We start from the raw sequence: 15,767 nt of genomic DNA, 5'->3' as shown, positions 1-15,767 counted from the left end.
TGTGTGCTGTGCGGTCTGTGGTGTGCTATGTGTGTGCTGTGCGGTCTGTGGTGTGCTATGTGTGCAGTGCGGTCTGTGGTGTGTTATGTGTGTGCAGTGCGGTCTGTGGTGTGCTATGTGTGTGCTGTGCGGTCTGTGGTGTGTTATGTGTGTGCTGTGCGGTCTGTGGTGTGCTATGTGTGTGCTGTGCGGTCTGTGGTGTGTTATGTGTGTGCTGTGCGGTCTGTGGTGTGCTATGTGTGTGCTGTGCGGTCTGTGGTGTGCTATGTGTGTGCTGTGCGGTCTGTGGTGTGTTATGTGTGTGCTGTGCGGTCTGTGGTGTGTTATGTGTGCAGTGCGGTCTGTGGTGTGTTATGTGTGCAGTGCGGTCTGTGGTGTGTTATGTGTGCAGTGCGGTCTGTGGTGTGTTATGTGTGTGCTGTGCGGTCTGTGGTGTGCTATGTGTGTGCTGTGCGGTCTGTGGTGTGCTATGTGTGTGCTGTGCGGTCTGTGGTGTGTTATGTGTGTGCTGTGCGGTCTGTGGTGTGCTATGTGTGTGTGCTGTGCGGTCTGTGGTGTGTTATGTGTGCAGTGCGGTCTGTGGTGTGTTATGTGTGCAGTGCGGTCTGTGGTGTGTTATGTGTGCAGTGCGGTCTGTGGTGTGTTATGTGTGTGCTGTGCGGTCTGTGGTGTGCTATGTGTGTGCTGTGCGGTCTGTGGTGTGCTATGTGTGTGCTGTGCGGTCTGTGGTGTGTTATGTGTGTGCTGTGCGGTCTGTGGTGTGCTATGTGTGTGTGCTGTGCGGTCTGTGGTGTGTTATGTGTGCAGTGCGGTCTGTGGTGTGTTATGTGTGCAGTGCGGTCTGTGGTGTGTTATGTGTGCAGTGCGGTCTGTGGTGTGTTATGTGTGCAGTGCGGTCTGTGGTGTGCTATGTGTGTGCAGTGCGGTCTGTGGTGTGCTATGTGTGTGCTGTGCGGTCTGTGGTGTGCTATGTGTGTGCTGTGCGGTCTGTGGTGTGCTATGTGTGTGCTGTGCGGTCTGTGGTGTGCTATGTGTGTGCTGTGCGGTCTGTGGTGTGTTATGTGTGTGCTGTGCGGTCTGTGGTGTGCTATGTGTGTGTGCTGTGCGGTCTGTGGTGTGTTATGTGTGCAGTGCGGTCTGTGGTGTGTTATGTGTGCAGTGCGGTCTGTGGTGTGTTATGTGTGCAGTGCGGTCTGTGGTGTGTTATGTGTGCAGTGCGGTCTGTGGTGTGTTATGTGTGCAGTGCGGTCTGTGGTGTGCTATGTGTGTGCAGTGCGGTCTGTGGTGTGCTATGTGTGTGCTGTGCGGTCTGTGGTGTGCTATGTGTGTGCTGTGCGGTCTGTGGTGTGCTATGTGTGTGCTGTGCGGTCTGTGGTGTGCTATGTGTGTGCTGTGCGGTCTGTGGTGTGTTATGTGTGTGCTGTGCGGTCTGTGGTGTGCTATGTGTGTGTGCTGTGCGGTCTGTGGTGTGTTATGTGTGCAGTGCGGTCTGTGGTGTGTTATGTGTGCAGTGCGGTCTGTGGTGTGTTATGTGTGCAGTGCGGTCTGTGGTGTGTTATGTGTGTGCCGTGTGGTCTGTGGTGTGCTATGTGCGCTGTGCGGTCTGTGGTGTGTTATGTGTGTGCTGTGCGGTCTGTGGTGTGTTATGTGTGTGCTGTGCGGTCTGTGGTGTGTTATGTGTGTGCTGTGCGGTCTGTGGTGTGTTATGTGTGTGCAGTGCGGTCTGTGGTGTGTTATGTGCGCTGTGCGGTCTGTGGTGTGCTATGTGTGTGCAGTGCGGTCTGTGGTGTGTTATGTGTGTGCAGTGCGGTCTGTGGTGTGTTATGTGTGTGCAGTGCGGTCTGTGGTGTGCTATGTGTGCAGTGCGGTCTGTGGTGTGTTATGTGTGTGCAGTGCGGTCTGTGGTGTGCTATGTGTGTGTGCAGTGCGGTCTGTGGTGTGCTATGTGCGCTGTGCGGTCTGTGGTGTGTTATGTGTGTGCTGTGCGGTCTGTGGTGTGTTATGTGTGTGCAGTGCGGTCTGTGGTGTGTTATGTGTGTGCAGTGCGGTCTGTGGTGTGTTGTGTGCCGTGCTGTCTGTGGTGTGTTATGTGTGTGCTGTGCGGTCTGTGGTGTGTTATGTGTGCTGTGCGGTCTGTGGTGTGCTATGTGTGTGCTGTGCGGTCTGTGGTGTGCTATGTGTGTGCTGTGCGGTCTGTGGTGTGCTATGTGTGTGCTGTGCGGTCTGTGGTGTGCTATGTGTGTGCTGTGCGGTCTGTGGTGTGCTATGTGTGTGCTGTGCGGTCTGTGGTGTGTTATGTGTGTGCTGTGTGGTCTGTGGTGTGTTATGTGTGTGTGCTGTGCGGTCTGTGGTGTGCTATGTGTGTGCTGTGCGGTCTGTGGTGTGTTATGTGTGTGCTGTGCGGTCTGTGGTGTGCTATGTGCGCTGTGCGGTCTGTGGTGTGTTATGTGTGTGTGCTGTGCGGTCTGTGGTGTGCTATGTGCGCTGTGCGGTCTGTGGTGTGTTATGTGTGTGTGCTGTGCGGTCTGTGGTGTGCTATGTGCGCTGTGCGGTCTGTGGTGTGTTATGTGTGTGCAGTGCGGTCTGTGGTGTGTTATGTGTGTGTGCAGTGCGGTCTGTGGTGTGCTATGTGCGCTGTGCGGTCTGTGGTGTGTTATGTGTGTGCAGTGCGGTCTGTGGTGTGTTATGTGTGTGTGCAGTGCGGTCTGTGGTGTGTTATGTGTGCAGTGCGGTCTGTGGTGTGTTATGTGTGTGCTGTGCGGTCTGTGGTGTGCTATGTGTGTGCAGTGCGGTCTGTGGTGTGTTATGTGTGTGCTGTGCGGTCTGTGGTGTGTTATGTGTGTGCAGTGCGGTCTGTGGTGTGTTATGTGTGTGTGCAGTGCGGTCTGTGGTGTGTTATGTGTGCAGTGCGGTCTGTGGTGTGTTATGTGTGTGCAGTGCGGTCTGTGGTGTGCTATGTGTGTGCAGTGCGGTCTGTGGTGTGTTATGTGTGCTGTGCGGTCTGTGGTGTGTTATGTGTGTGCTGTGCGGTCTGTGGTGTGTCATGTGTGTGCTGTGCGGTCTGTGGTGTGTTATGTGTGTGCAGTGCGGTCTGTGGTGTGTTATGTGTGCAGTGCGGTCTGTGGTGTGTTATGTGTGTGCTGTGCGGTCTGTGGTGTGTTATGTGTGCTGTGCGGTCTGTGGTGTGCTATGTGTGTGCAGTGCGGTCTGTGGTGTGCTATGTGTGTGCTGTGCGGTCTGTGGTGTGCTATGTGTGTGCTGTGCGGTCTGTGGTGTGCTATGTGTGTGCTGTGCGGTCTGTGGTGTGTTATGTGTGTGCTGTGCGGTCTGTGGTGTGTTATGTGTGTGCAGTGCGGTCTGTGGTGTGTTATGTGTGCAGTGCGGTCTGTGGTGTGCTATGTGTGCAGTGCGGTCTGTGGTGTGTTATGTGTGCAGTGCGGTCTGTGGTGTGTTATGTGTGTGCTGTGCGGTCTGTGGTGTGCTATGTGTGTGCTGTGCGGTCTGTGGTGTGTTATGTGTGTGCTGTGCGGTCTGTGGTGTGTTATGTGTGCAGTGCTGTCTGTGGTGTGTTATGTGTGTGCTGTGCGGTCTGTGGTGTGCTATGTGTGCAGTGCGGTCTGTGGTGTGTTATGTGTGTGCTGTGCGGTCTGTGGTGTGCTATGTGTGTGCAGTGCGGTCTGTGGTGTGTTATGTGTGTGCTGTGCGGTCTGTGGTGTGCTATGTGTGTGCTGTGCGGTCTGTGGTGTGCTATGTGTGCAGTGCGGTCTGTGGTGTGTTATGTGTGTGCAGTGCGGTCTGTGGTGTGCTATGTGTGTGCTGTGCGGTCTGTGGTGTGTTATGTGTGTGCTGTGCGGTCTGTGGTGTGCTATGTGTGTGCTGTGCGGTCTGTGGTGTGTTATGTGTGTGCTGTGCGGTCTGTGGTGTGCTATGTGTGTGTGCTGTGCGGTCTGTGGTGTGTTATGTGTGCAGTGCGGTCTGTGGTGTGTTATGTGTGCAGTGCGGTCTGTGGTGTGCTATGTGTGTGCTGTGCGGTCTGTGGTGTGTTATGTGTGCAGTGCGGTCTGTGGTGTGCTATGTGTGTGCTGTGCGGTCTGTGGTGTGTTATGTGTGCAGTGCGGTCTGTGGTGTGTTATGTGTGCTGTGCGGTCTGTGGTGTGTTATGTGTGTGCTGTGCGGTCTGTGGTGTGCTATGTGTGTGTGCAGTGCGGTCTGTGGTGTGCTATGTGCGCTGTGCGGTCTGTGGTGTGTTATGTGTGCAGTGCGGTCTGTGGTGTGTTATGTGTGCAGTGCGGTCTGTGGTGTGCTATGTGTGTGCTGTGCGGTCTGTGGTGTGTTATGTGTGCAGTGCGGTCTGTGGTGTGTTATGTGTGTGCAGTGCGGTCTGTGGTGTGTTATGTGTGTGCTGTGCGGTCTGTGGTGTGTTATGTGCGCTGTGCGGTCTGTGGTGTGCTATGTGTGCGCTGTGCGGTCTGTGGTGTGTTATGTGCGCTGTGCGGTCTGTGGTGTGCTATGTGTGTGCAGTGCGGTCTGTGGTGTGCTATGTGTGTGCTGTGCGGTCTGTGGTGTGCTATGTGTGTGCTGTGCGGTCTGTGGTGTGTTATGTGTGTGCTGTGCGGTCTGTGGTGTGTTATGTGTGTGCAGTGCGGTCTGTGGTGTGCTATGTGTGTGCTGTGCGGTCTGTGGTGTGCTATGTGTGTGCTGTGCGGTCTGTGGTGTGCTATGTGTGTGCTGTGCGGTCTGTGGTGTGTTATGTGTGTGCTGTGCGGTCTGTGGTGTGCTATGTGCGCTGTGCGGTCTGTGGTGTGTTATGTGTGTGCTGTGCGGTCTGTGGTGTGTTATGTGTGCAGTGCGGTCTGTGGTGTGCTATGTGTGTGTGCTGTGCGGTCTGTGGTGTGTTATGTGTGCTGTGCGGTCTGTGGTGTGTTATGTGTGCAGTGCGGTCTGTGGTGTGCTATGTGTGTGCTGTGCGGTCTGTGGTGTGTTATGTGTGCAGTGCGGTCTGTGGTGTGTTATGTGTGCAGTGCGGTCTGTGGTGTGTTATGTGTGCAGTGCGGTCTGTGGTGTGCTATGTGTGTGCTGTGCGGTCTGTGGTGTGCTATGTGTGTGCTGTGCGGTCTGTGGTGTGTTATGTGTGTGCCGTGTGGTCTGTGGTGTGCTATGTGCGCTGTGCGGTCTGTGGTGTGCTATGTGTGTGCGTGTGGTCTGTGGTGTGCTATGTGTGTGCTGTGCGGTCTGTGGTGTGTTATGTGTGTGCTGTGCGGTCTGTGGTGTGTTATGTGTGTGCTGTGCGGTCTGTGGTGTGTTATGTGTGTGCAGTGCGGTCTGTGGTGTGTTATGTGTGCAGTGCGGTCTGTGGTGTGCTATGTGTGTGCTGTGCGGTCTGTGGTGTGCTATGTGTGTGCTGTGCGGTCTGTGGTGTGTTATGTGTGTGCTGTGCGGTCTGTGGTGTGCTATGTGTGTGTGCTGTGCGGTCTGTGGTGTGTTATGTGTGCAGTGCGGTCTGTGGTGTGTTATGTGTGCAGTGCGGTCTGTGGTGTGTTATGTGTGCAGTGCGGTCTGTGGTGTGTTATGTGTGTGCCGTGTGGTCTGTGGTGTGCTATGTGCGCTGTGCGGTCTGTGGTGTGTTATGTGTGTGCTGTGCGGTCTGTGGTGTGTTATGTGTGTGCTGTGCGGTCTGTGGTGTGTTATGTGTGTGCTGTGCGGTCTGTGGTGTGTTATGTGTGTGCAGTGCGGTCTGTGGTGTGTTATGTGCGCTGTGCGGTCTGTGGTGTGCTATGTGTGTGCAGTGCGGTCTGTGGTGTGTTATGTGTGTGCAGTGCGGTCTGTGGTGTGTTATGTGTGTGCAGTGCGGTCTGTGGTGTGCTATGTGTGCAGTGCGGTCTGTGGTGTGTTATGTGTGTGCAGTGCGGTCTGTGGTGTGCTATGTGTGTGTGCAGTGCGGTCTGTGGTGTGCTATGTGCGCTGTGCGGTCTGTGGTGTGTTATGTGTGTGCTGTGCGGTCTGTGGTGTGTTATGTGTGTGCAGTGCGGTCTGTGGTGTGTTATGTGTGTGCAGTGCGGTCTGTGGTGTGTTGTGTGCCGTGCTGTCTGTGGTGTGTTATGTGTGTGCTGTGCGGTCTGTGGTGTGTTATGTGTGCTGTGCGGTCTGTGGTGTGCTATGTGTGTGCTGTGCGGTCTGTGGTGTGCTATGTGTGTGCTGTGCGGTCTGTGGTGTGCTATGTGTGTGCTGTGCGGTCTGTGGTGTGCTATGTGTGTGCTGTGCGGTCTGTGGTGTGCTATGTGTGTGCTGTGCGGTCTGTGGTGTGTTATGTGTGTGCTGTGTGGTCTGTGGTGTGTTATGTGTGTGTGCTGTGCGGTCTGTGGTGTGCTATGTGTGTGCTGTGCGGTCTGTGGTGTGTTATGTGTGTGCTGTGCGGTCTGTGGTGTGCTATGTGCGCTGTGCGGTCTGTGGTGTGTTATGTGTGTGTGCTGTGCGGTCTGTGGTGTGCTATGTGCGCTGTGCGGTCTGTGGTGTGTTATGTGTGTGCAGTGCGGTCTGTGGTGTGTTATGTGTGTGTGCAGTGCGGTCTGTGGTGTGCTATGTGCGCTGTGCGGTCTGTGGTGTGTTATGTGTGTGCAGTGCGGTCTGTGGTGTGTTATGTGTGTGTGCAGTGCGGTCTGTGGTGTGTTATGTGTGCAGTGCGGTCTGTGGTGTGTTATGTGTGTGCAGTGCGGTCTGTGGTGTGCTATGTGTGTGCAGTGCGGTCTGTGGTGTGTTATGTGTGTGCTGTGCGGTCTGTGGTGTGTTATGTGTGTGCAGTGCGGTCTGTGGTGTGTTATGTGTGTGTGCAGTGCGGTCTGTGGTGTGTTATGTGTGCAGTGCGGTCTGTGGTGTGTTATGTGTGTGCAGTGCGGTCTGTGGTGTGCTATGTGTGTGCAGTGCGGTCTGTGGTGTGTTATGTGTGTGCTGTGCGGTCTGTGGTGTGTTATGTGTGCTGTGCGGTCTGTGGTGTGTTATGTGTGTGCTGTGCGGTCTGTGGTGTGTCATGTGTGTGCTGTGCGGTCTGTGGTGTGTTATGTGTGTGCAGTGCGGTCTGTGGTGTGTTATGTGTGCAGTGCGGTCTGTGGTGTGTTATGTGTGTGCTGTGCGGTCTGTGGTGTGTTATGTGTGCTGTGCGGTCTGTGGTGTGCTATGTGTGTGCAGTGCGGTCTGTGGTGTGCTATGTGTGTGCTGTGCGGTCTGTGGTGTGCTATGTGTGTGCTGTGCGGTCTGTGGTGTGCTATGTGTGTGCTGTGCGGTCTGTGGTGTGTTATGTGTGTGCTGTGCGGTCTGTGGTGTGTTATGTGTGTGCAGTGCGGTCTGTGGTGTGTTATGTGTGCAGTGCGGTCTGTGGTGTGCTATGTGTGCAGTGCGGTCTGTGGTGTGTTATGTGTGCAGTGCGGTCTGTGGTGTGTTATGTGTGTGCTGTGCGGTCTGTGGTGTGCTATGTGTGTGCTGTGCGGTCTGTGGTGTGTTATGTGTGTGCTGTGCGGTCTGTGGTGTGTTATGTGTGCAGTGCTGTCTGTGGTGTGTTATGTGTGTGCTGTGCGGTCTGTGGTGTGCTATGTGTGCAGTGCGGTCTGTGGTGTGTTATGTGTGTGCTGTGCGGTCTGTGGTGTGCTATGTGTGTGCAGTGCGGTCTGTGGTGTGTTATGTGTGTGCTGTGCGGTCTGTGGTGTGCTATGTGTGTGCTGTGCGGTCTGTGGTGTGCTATGTGTGCAGTGCGGTCTGTGGTGTGTTATGTGTGTGCAGTGCGGTCTGTGGTGTGCTATGTGTGTGCAGTGTGGTCTGTGGTGTGTTATGTGTGTGCAGTGTGGTCTGTGGTGTGCTATGTGTGTGCTGTGCGGTCTGTGGTGTGTTATGTGTGTGCCGTGTGGTCTGTGGTGTGTTATGTGTGTGCTGTGCGGTCTGTGGTGTGCTATGTGTGCTGTGCGGTCTGTGGTGTGTTATGTGTGTGCCGTGTGGTCTGTGGTGTGTTATGTGTGTGCTGTGCGGTCTGTGGTGTGCTATGTGTGTGCTGTGCGGTCTGTGGTGTGTTATGTGTGTGCTGTGCGGTCTGTGGTGTGTTATGTGTGTGCTGTGCGGTCTGTGGTGTGCTATGTGTGTGCTGTGCGGTCTGTGGTGTGTTATGTGTGTGCTGTGCGGTCTGTGGTGTGCTATGTGTGTGTGCTGTGCGGTCTGTGGTGTGTTATGTGTGCAGTGCGGTCTGTGGTGTGTTATGTGTGCAGTGCGGTCTGTGGTGTGCTATGTGTGTGCTGTGCGGTCTGTGGTGTGTTATGTGTGCAGTGCGGTCTGTGGTGTGCTATGTGTGTGCTGTGCGGTCTGTGGTGTGTTATGTGTGCAGTGCGGTCTGTGGTGTGTTATGTGTGCTGTGCGGTCTGTGGTGTGTTATGTGTGTGCTGTGCGGTCTGTGGTGTGCTATGTGTGTGTGCAGTGCGGTCTGTGGTGTGCTATGTGCGCTGTGCGGTCTGTGGTGTGTTATGTGTGCAGTGCGGTCTGTGGTGTGTTATGTGTGCAGTGCGGTCTGTGGTGTGCTATGTGTGTGCTGTGCGGTCTGTGGTGTGTTATGTGTGCAGTGCGGTCTGTGGTGTGTTATGTGTGTGCAGTGCGGTCTGTGGTGTGTTATGTGTGTGCTGTGCGGTCTGTGGTGTGTTATGTGCGCTGTGCGGTCTGTGGTGTGTTATGTGCGCTGTGCGGTCTGTGGTGTGTTATGTGCGCTGTGCGGTCTGTGGTGTGCTATGTGTGTGCAGTGCGGTCTGTGGTGTGCTATGTGTGTGCTGTGCGGTCTGTGGTGTGCTATGTGTGTGCTGTGCGGTCTGTGGTGTGCTATGTGTGTGCTGTGCGGTCTGTGGTGTGTTATGTGTGTGCTGTGCGGTCTGTGGTGTGTTATGTGTGTGCAGTGCGGTCTGTGGTGTGTTATGTGCGCTGTGCGGTCTGTGGTGTGCTATGTGTGCGCTGTGCGGTCTGTGGTGTGTTATGTGCGCTGTGCGGTCTGTGGTGTGCTATGTGTGTGCAGTGCGGTCTGTGGTGTGCTATGTGTGTGCTGTGCGGTCTGTGGTGTGCTATGTGTGTGCTGTGCGGTCTGTGGTGTGTTATGTGTGTGCTGTGCGGTCTGTGGTGTGTTATGTGTGTGCAGTGCGGTCTGTGGTGTGCTATGTGTGTGCTGTGCGGTCTGTGGTGTGCTATGTGTGTGCTGTGCGGTCTGTGGTGTGTTATGTGTGTGCTGTGCGGTCTGTGGTGTGCTATGTGCGCTGTGCGGTCTGTGGTGTGTTATGTGTGTGCTGTGCGGTCTGTGGTGTGCTATGTGCGCTGTGCGGTCTGTGGTGTGTTATGTGTGTGCTGTGCGGTCTGTGGTGTGCTATGTGCGCTGTGCGGTCTGTGGTGTGTTATGTGTGTGCTGTGCGGTCTGTGGTGTGCTATGTGTGTGCTGTGCGGTCTGTGGTGTGTTATGTGTGCAGTGCGGTCTGTGGTGTGCTATGTGTGTGTGCTGTGCGGTCTGTGGTGTGTTATGTGTGCTGTGCGGTCTGTGGTGTGTTATGTGTGCAGTGCGGTCTGTGGTGTGCTATGTGTGTGCTGTGCGGTCTGTGGTGTGTTATGTGTGCAGTGCGGTCTGTGGTGTGTTATGTGTGCAGTGCGGTCTGTGGTGTGTTATGTGTGCAGTGCGGTCTGTGGTGTGCTATGTGTGTGCTGTGCGGTCTGTGGTGTGTTATGTGTGTGCCGTGTGGTCTGTGGTGTGCTATGTGCGCTGTGCGGTCTGTGGTGTGCTATGTGTGTGCCGTGTGGTCTGTGGTGTGCTATGTGTGTGCTGTGCGGTCTGTGGTGTGTTATGTGTGTGCTGTGCGGTCTGTGGTGTGTTATGTGTGTGCTGTGCGGTCTGTGGTGTGTTATGTGTGTGCAGTGCGGTCTGTGGTGTGTTATGTGTGCAGTGCGGTCTGTGGTGTGCTATGTGTGTGCTGTGCGGTCTGTGGTGTGCTATGTGTGTGCTGTGCGGTCTGTGGTGTGTTATGTGTGTGCCGTGTGGTCTGTGGTGTGCTATGTGCGCTGTGCGGTCTGTGGTGTGCTATGTGTGTGCCGTGTGGTCTGTGGTGTGCTATGTGTGTGCAGTGCGGTCTGTGGTGTGTTATGTGTGTGCTGTGCGGTCTGTGGTGTGTTATGTGTGTGCTGTGCGGTCTGTGGTGTGCTATGTGTGTGCAGTGCGGTCTGTGGTGTGCTATGTGTGTGCAGTGCGGTCTGTGGTGTGCTATGTGTGTGCAGTGCGGTCTGTGGTGTGTTATGTGTGTGCTGTGCGGTCTGTGGTGTGTTATGTGTGTGCAGTGCGGTCTGTGGTGTGTTATGTGTGTGCCGTGTGGTCTGTGGTGTGCTATGTGCGCTGTGCTGTCTGTGGTGTGTTATGTGTGTGCAGTGCGGTCTGTGGTGTGCTATGTGTGTGCTGTGCGGTCTGTGGTGTGCTATGTGTGTGCTGTGCGGTCTGTGGTGTGCTATGTGTGTGCAGTGCGGTCTGTGGTGTGCTATGTGTGTGCAGTGCGGTCTGTGGTGTGTTATGTGTGTGCTGTGCGGTCTGTGGTGTGTTATGTGTGTGCAGTGCGGTCTGTGGTGTGTTATGTGTGTGCCGTGTGGTCTGTGGTGTGCTATGTGCGCTGTGCTGTCTGTGGTGTGTTATGTGTGTGCAGTGCGGTCTGTGGTGTGCTATGTGTGTGCTGTGCGGTCTGTGGTGTGCTATGTGTGTGCTGTGCGGTCTGTGGTGTGTTATGTGTGTGCTGTGCGGTCTGTGGTGTGTTATGTGTGCAGTGCGGTCTGTGGTGTGTTATGTGTGCAGTGCGGTCTGTGGTGTGTTATGTCTGCAGCAATGGGTGAAATTTGTGTATGGCGTGTCTGGTGTGGGAACATGCGGTATTGAATGGTGGCTGTGAGTAATGTATGTTGTGTGTGCATGTCTGTATCTAAAAATGTGGGACATGAGCTTCTGACATGTATGCTTTTTTTCTAAGTGTTGTCTGTGCTGCGTGTAATATCCATGTAGCGTGTTTATGATGTACACTGAGCTGTGTGTTTTATCTGTGTATCGTGTCTTTGATGTGTGTTCTGGGCTCTTTCTAATGTCACGTGTCCGATGGTTTTCTATTTCAGAGGTGACCAATGTGACAACAGCAGTTGATATTTATTCTTTCGGGATGTGTGCATTGGAGGTGAGATACTGTGCACCTTACCATATCTACACACAGTATACATAGTGAGAGGTTACACTGTGCACCTTACCATGTCTACACACAGTATACACAAAGAGAGGGTATACTGCGCACCTTACCATATCTACACACAGTATACATAGTAAGAGGTTACACTGTGCACCTTACCATATCTACACACAGTATACATAGTGAGAGGTTACACTGTGCACCTTACCATATCTACACACAGTATACATAGTAAGAGGTTACACTGTGCACCTTACCATATCTACACACAGTATACATAGTGAGAGGTTACACTGTGCACCTTACCATATCTACACACAGTATACACAAAGAGAGGTTATACTGTGCACCTTACCATATCTACACACAGTATACATAGTGAGAGGTTACACTGTGCACCTTACCATATCTACACACAGTATACATAATGAGAGGTTACAGGGTTCCTATCATACATCACTTCTCCTGTGTCCTTATACTAGAACAAGAAGCTTTACAGGGTTCTTATCATACATCACTTCTCCTGTGTCCTTATACTAGAACAAGAAGCTTTACAGGGTTCTTATCATACATCACTTCTCCTGTGTCCTTATACTAGAACAAGAAGCTTTACAGGGTTCTTATCATACATCACTTCTCCTGTGTGTCCTTATACTAGAACAAGAAGCTTTACAGGGTTCCTATCATACATCACTTCTCCTGTGTGTCCTTATACTAGAACAAGAAGCTTTACAGGGCTCTTATCATACATCACTTCTCCTGTGTGTCCTTATACTAGAACAAGAAGCTTTACAGGGTTCTTATCATACATCACTTCTCCTGTGTCCTTATACTAGAACAAGAAGCTTTACAGGGTTCTTATCATACATCACTTCTCCTGTGTCCTTATACTAGAACAAGAAGCTTTACAGGGCTCTTATCATACATCACTTCTCCTGTGTGTCCTTATACTAGAACAAGAAGCTTTACAGGGTTCCTATCATACATCACTTCTCCTGTGTGTCCTTATACTAGAACAAGAAGCTTTACAGGGCTCTTATCATACATCACTTCTCTTGTGTGTCCTTATACTAGAACAAGAAGCTTTACAGGGTTCTTATCATACATCACTTCTCCTGTGTGTCCTTATACTAGAACAAGAAGCTTTACAGGGTTCTTATCATACATCACTTCTCCTGTGTCCTTATACTAGAACAAGAAGCTTTACAGGGCTCTTATCATACATCACTTCTCCTGTGTGTCCTTATACTAGAACAAGAAGCTTTACAGGGTTCTTATCATACATCACTTCTCTTGTGTCCTTAAACTAGAACAAGAAGCTTTACAGGGTTCCTATCATACATCACTTCTCTTGTGTGTCCTTATACTAGAACAAGAAGCTTTACAGGGTTCTTATCATACATCACTTCTCCTGTGTCCTTATACTAGAACAAGAAGCTTTACAGGGTTCCTATCATACATCACTTCTCTTGTGTGTCCTTATACTAGAACAAGAAGCTTTACAGGGTTCTTATCATACATCACTTCTCCTGTGTCCTTATACTAGAACAAGACGCTTTACAGGGTTCCTATCATACATCACTTCTCCTGTGTCCTTATACTAGAACAAGAAGCTTTACAGGGTTCTTATCATACATCACTTCTCCTGTGTCCTTATACTAGAACAAGACGCTTTACAGGGTTCTTATCATACATCACTTCTCTTGTGTGTCCTTATACTAGAACAAGAAGCTTTACAGGGCTCTTATCATACATCACTTCTCCTGTGTCCTTATACTAGAACAAGACGCTTTACAGGGTTCTTATCATACATCACTTCTCTTGTGTGTCCTTATACTAGAACAAGAAGCTTTACAGGGTTCTTATCATACATCACTTCTCCTGTGTCCTTATACTAGAACAAGACGCTTTACAGGGTTCCTATCATACATCACTTCTCCTGTGTCCTTATACTAGAACAAGAAGCTTTACAGGGTTCCTATCATACATCACTTCTCCTGTGTGATCCTATTACTAGAGCAAGAAGCTTTACAGGGCTCTTATCATACATCACTTCTCCTGTGTCCTTATACTAGAACAAGACGCTTTACAGGGTTCTTATCATACATCACTTCTCTTGTGTGTCCTTATACTAGAACAAGACGCTTTACAGGGTTCCTATCATACATCACTTCTCCTGTGTCCTTATACTAGAACAAGACGCTTTACAGGGTTCTTATCATACATCACTTCTCCTGTGTCCTTATACTAGAACAAGAAGCTTTTACAGGGTTCCTATCATACATCACTTCTCCTGTGTGTCCTTATACTAGAACAAGAAGCTTTACAGGGTTCTTATCATACATCACTTCTCCTGTGTCCTTATACTAGAACAAGAAGCTTTACAGGGTTCTTATCATACATCACTTCTCTTGTGTCCTTATACTAGAACAAGACGCTTTACAGGGTTCCTATCATACATCACTTCTCCTGTGTCCTTATACTAGAACAAGAAGCTTTACAGGGTTCTTATCATACATCACTTCTCCTGTGTCCTTATACTAGAACAAGAAGCTTTTACAGGGTTCCTATCATACATCACTTCTCCTGTGTGTCCTTATACTAGAACAAGAAGCTTTACAGGGTTCTTATCATACATCACTTCTCCTGTGTCCTTATACTAGAACAAGAAGCTTTACAGGGTTCTTATCATACATCACTTCTCCTGTGTCCTTATACTAGAACAAGAAGCTTTACAGGGTTCTTATCATACATAACTTCTCCTGTGTGTCCTTATACTAGAACAAGACGCTTTACAGGGTTCTTATCATACATCACTTCTCCTGTGTCCTTATACTAGAACAAGAAGCTTTACAGGGTTCTTATCATACATCACTTCTCCTGTGTGTCCTTATACTAGAACAAGAAGCTTTACAGGGCTCTTATCATACATCACTTCTCCTGTGTCCTTATACTAGAACAAGAAGCTTTACAGGGTTCCTATCATACATCACTTCTCCTGTGTGTCCTTATACTAGAACAAGAAGCTTTACAGGGCTCTTATCATACATCACTTCTCCTGTGTCCTTATACTAGAACAAGAAGCTTTACAGGGTTCTTATCATACATCACTTCTCCTGTGTCCTTATACTAGAACAAGACGCTTTACAGGGTTCTTATCATACATCACTTCTCTTGTGTGTCTTTATACTAGAACAAGAAGCTTTACAGGGTTCTTATCATACATCACTTCTCCTGTGTCCTTATACTAGAACAAGACGCTTTACAGGGTTCTTATCATACATCACTTCTCTTGTGTGTCCTTATACTAGAACAAGAAGCTTTACAGGGCTCTTATCATACATCACTTCTCCTGTGTCCTTATACTAGAACAAGACGCTTTACAGGGTTCTTATCATACATCACTTCTCTTGTGTGTCCTTATACTAGAACAAGAAGCTTTACAGGGTTCTTATCATACATCACTTCTCCTGTGTCCTTATACTAGAACAAGACGCTTTACAGGGTTCCTATCATACATCACTTCTCCTGTGTCCTTATACTAGAACAAGAAGCTTTACAGGGTTCCTATCATACATCACTTCTCCTGTGTGATCCTATTACTAGAGCAAGAAGCTTTACAGGGTTCTTATCATACATCACTTCTCCTGTGTCCTTATACTAGAACAAGAAGCTTTACAGGGTTCTTATCATACATCACTTCTCTTGTGTCCTTATACTAGAACAAGACGCTTTACAGGGTTCCTATCATACATCACTTCTCCTGTGTCCTTATACTAGAACAAGAAGCTTTACAGGGTTCTTATCATACATCACTTCTCCTGTGTCCTTATACTAGAACAAGAAGCTTTTACAGGGTTCCTATCATACATCACTTCTCCTGTGTGTCCTTATACTAGAACAAGAAGCTTTACAGGGTTCTTATCATACATCACTTCTCCTGTGTCCTTATACTAGAACAAGAAGCTTTACAGGGTTCTTATCATACATCACTTCTCCTGTGTCCTTATACTAGAACAAGAAGCTTTACAGGGTTCTTATCATACATAACTTCTCCTGTGTGTCCTTATACTAGAACAAGACGCTTTACAGGGTTCTTATCATACATCACTTCTCCTGTGTCCTTATACTAGAACAAGAAGCTTTACAGGGTTCTTATCATACATCACTTCTCCTGTGTGTCCTTATACTAGAACAAGAAGCTTTACAGGGCTCTTATCATACATCACTTCTCCTGTGTCCTTATACTAGAACAAGAAGCTTTACAGGGTTCCTATCATACATCACTTCTCCTGTGTGTCCCTTATACTAGAACAAGAAGCTTTACAGGGCTCTTATCATACATCACTTCTCCTGTGTCCTTATACTAGAACAAGAAGCTTTACAGGGTTCTTATCATACATCACTTCTCCTGTGTCCTTATACTAGAACAAGAAGCTTTACAGGGTTCTTATCATACATCACTTCTCCTGTGTGTCCTTATACTAGAACAAGAAGCTTTACAGGGTTCCTATCATACATCACTTCTCCTGTGTGTCCTTATACTAGAACAAG

At 50.1% G+C, this 15,767-nt stretch overlaps 1 protein-coding gene across 1 annotated transcript in view; it reads left to right on the top strand.

Moving 5' to 3' along the window:
- The window catches only part of LOC142118984 (nuclear receptor-binding protein-like), a 61,317-nt gene extending 50,053 nt beyond the window's left edge, over window positions 1-11,264 (top strand). The window contains exon 8 of the mRNA XM_075194156.1: window positions 11,146-11,264. Coding sequence (XP_075050257.1) covers window positions 11,146-11,249 — 104 coding nt within the window. The 3' untranslated portion in view covers window positions 11,250-11,264. The remainder of the gene's footprint in view (window positions 1-11,145) is intronic.
- The last annotated feature ends 4,503 nt before the right edge of the window (window positions 11,265-15,767 follow it).

This window comes from Mixophyes fleayi, unplaced genomic scaffold (assembly GCF_038048845.1).
Source record: "Mixophyes fleayi isolate aMixFle1 unplaced genomic scaffold, aMixFle1.hap1 Scaffold_1833, whole genome shotgun sequence".
Lineage (NCBI taxonomy): Eukaryota > Metazoa > Chordata > Amphibia > Anura > Limnodynastidae > Mixophyes > Mixophyes fleayi.
This window is presented reverse-complemented; position numbering and strand designations above follow the sequence as displayed.